Source organism: Rhea americana, unplaced genomic scaffold, assembly GCF_003343005.1.
Source record: "Rhea americana isolate MKP2758 unplaced genomic scaffold, rheAme1 scaffold_271, whole genome shotgun sequence".
Taxonomy (NCBI): Eukaryota; Metazoa; Chordata; class Aves; order Rheiformes; family Rheidae; genus Rhea; species Rhea americana.
The window spans coordinates 1045466-1047968 of record NW_028186392.1 but is presented as its reverse complement, the minus strand read 5'-3'; the positions used below and the strand labels follow the sequence as shown (position 1 = coordinate 1047968).

The following is a 2503-nucleotide window of genomic DNA, read 5'->3' as shown; positions in this document are numbered from 1 at the left end:
AAAAAAAAAAAAAGACTAATTTTAGCTTCCTAGCTTCCTATAAACCTTCTCTTAAGAAGAAGGGGCAGGGCGGAGGGGAGCAAACACATTTTAAACAGGGAACTGGTCACAGTAATGCTTGGATTAGATCCTTGTTTCCCAAAATATCCCCATGCTGTCATAAAGAATGTCCCTATTCAGATCTAAATTTACTTTATAGAACAAATTCAGAACTTGTGAACCTGATCCCTGCTCACAGCAGCAGTATGAGTGATAGGATTCTTCCTTCCTATTACCAGACTAATTTATGCTATGTATTACTGCCTCTTAGAAAGAGGCAACTTTATATGCAACACCTTTCMTGCACAAACACTGAAGCAAACTGTTACACAGTCTTTCACATATTGTTTAAAAATTTAGAGGTAACAGGTGGCTTTTAGAGCTTCCAGTCTTTGGTTCAAACTAGAGTCAGTAGGAAGCATTTCTTTTGTTTTGTTTTTTTAAATAAAATCTAGGCTTGCATGCAACTGTTACATGTATCTGACAAATTAGGGCATAGGTTTCTGCTACTTTGCCATGAAGACGGCAGTACATTTCACACGTGTTTCTGAACCAATTTTCACCAGTTTCACTCATTTATATGCAATTCATCATTATAAAACTGCATATATGCAATGCATCATTATAAAACATGCAAATGRTTCATGYACTATTTTAATGATTCATCAAGAAGCTAATGATGTCATATCACCACTGGAATTCATTTCAGGTCTGACCCTGAAGTCACTCTTTGTATACAAAGTATCATTTAAAGACARATGACTTCTGTCTATGATGGTTCCGTCATGTGTTTTTATTGATTTAATTATTTCAGTATACCATAGCTGGTGTAACATGTAGCTATGATACGGTAAATGGATGGACTATTTTSCACACATGCATTAGTAGATTATATCTCTTTTTAGTAAAGATACTGTGCCTTGTAATTAGCACTGATATCCTTAGAATGAAAAAAGGGTAAAATGTATTTCAGAAATGTTTGCAAAATGTGTGTACTGCATAAATAAGTATTGGGGTRTTTTGCTCTCCCATAACAGGTGACAACTTTAACTCAAGAAGTCTCACAATTAAGTAGAGATATGAAGAATGTGATGCGCCTTCTGGAGAGCCTGCTGACACCACCAAAGCCTCCAGGGGTCTGTGCAGTCCATGGCCTGTCTAGGAGTCCTACCACRGGAAGTCTGCAGACTCGGATGTCTTGGACTACGCATCAGCCTTGCACGCACATGCAAGCTGGGAACATTGCTTGCAGCAAAGCACAACTTTGCCATGGTAACACATTATGTGACATTTGGGATACAGATCTATCTTCTGTAGGCAGCAGTCCCCGAAGAACTGAAGCCAACATTCAAAATTCTATGGACAGTGAATTTTACTATACTTCAGGCCTTGAAAATTCACCATCCCAGTATCAGGTAATTCAGAAAGATAATCTGCAGTTTTTAAGATGCACCTCRCCCCATTCAGACACTACCTTGACTCCTCTTCAGTCTATTTCAGCAACTCTTTCTTCTTCAGTATGCTCCTCATCAGAGACATCATTACACCTCGTGCTCCCCAGCAGATCCGAGGAAGGAAGCTTTAGCCAAGGCGCGGTCAGCTCACTGAGCCTTGAGAACCTGCCAGGATCTTGGGATCTTGAAGGAACAACAGGAGCAGTTTCTGCACGAACCTCAGATTTCCCATTAGACGTTGTGACAAGCACAAGGGATGTTAAAGATAACCAAGCCATAGAYGTATAATGAGAAAAAAGTTAAGTGGTACTCAAAGCATGTTCTACAGTTGCCAGTTTTAAATTTATAGAGTACTGCACGACTGCTTTGTTTGACCTTTTCTCTAGCGATCGTGGAGACCTTAAAAAAAAAAAAAAGGGGAAAAAAGAAAAAAAAAGAAAATTCAGATTTATAGAAAGTAAGAAAAGGTATTGCTGGTTCATACTGTAGGGAAACATTTCTAGATTCTAGAAGCATGTTGAAAATCATTTTGTACACAGATGTAACTTACTGGTCTGTTTGGCAGACTTTTGTGATAGTCAAAAGACCCTGAGGGTCAAAGCAGCTGGAAGTCTGAACAAAAGAACTGTCATGGGCAGCTTTGGTTTATYGAAGCAAAGATCTTCCCTGGGTGTCTGACGGTGGTTCCCAAACAATATCTGTGGCACTGTTTGCTTCAGGTGGTCATGGGTCCTGCTGGTCTGTTTGTCAGTTGTGTGAAGGCAAAGGGACAATTATCGCTGCATGTCATCTAGACAATCAGCCAAATAGAGTTGGTAGAGAATGGCTAGTTGTTGCACGTTATTCGTCATGTAAATGAAACCTCCTAATTTATCAAAAAATACTATTTTTATAAACTTGCTATGAAATATGTACTTTAAAATTATTTAAAATATTTATAAGGACAATAAGAGTTTGTYCTCATTTTGGTAAAAGCTTGCAGTTTTAACAAGAAATGCACTACCATCATT

General features: G+C 38.4%; 1 protein-coding gene across 1 annotated transcript in view; it reads left to right on the top strand.

Annotated features, from left to right (window-relative positions):
• The window catches only part of KCNH8 (potassium voltage-gated channel subfamily H member 8), a gene marked incomplete at its 5' end in the record, with an annotated part of 94554 nt that extends 92773 nt beyond the window's left edge, over positions 1–1781 (top strand). The window contains one exon of the mRNA XM_085308248.1: positions 1077–1781. Coding sequence (XP_085164374.1) covers positions 1077–1781 — 705 coding nt within the window. The remainder of the gene's footprint in view (positions 1–1076) is intronic.
• Between the last annotated feature and the right edge of the window lie 722 nt (positions 1782–2503).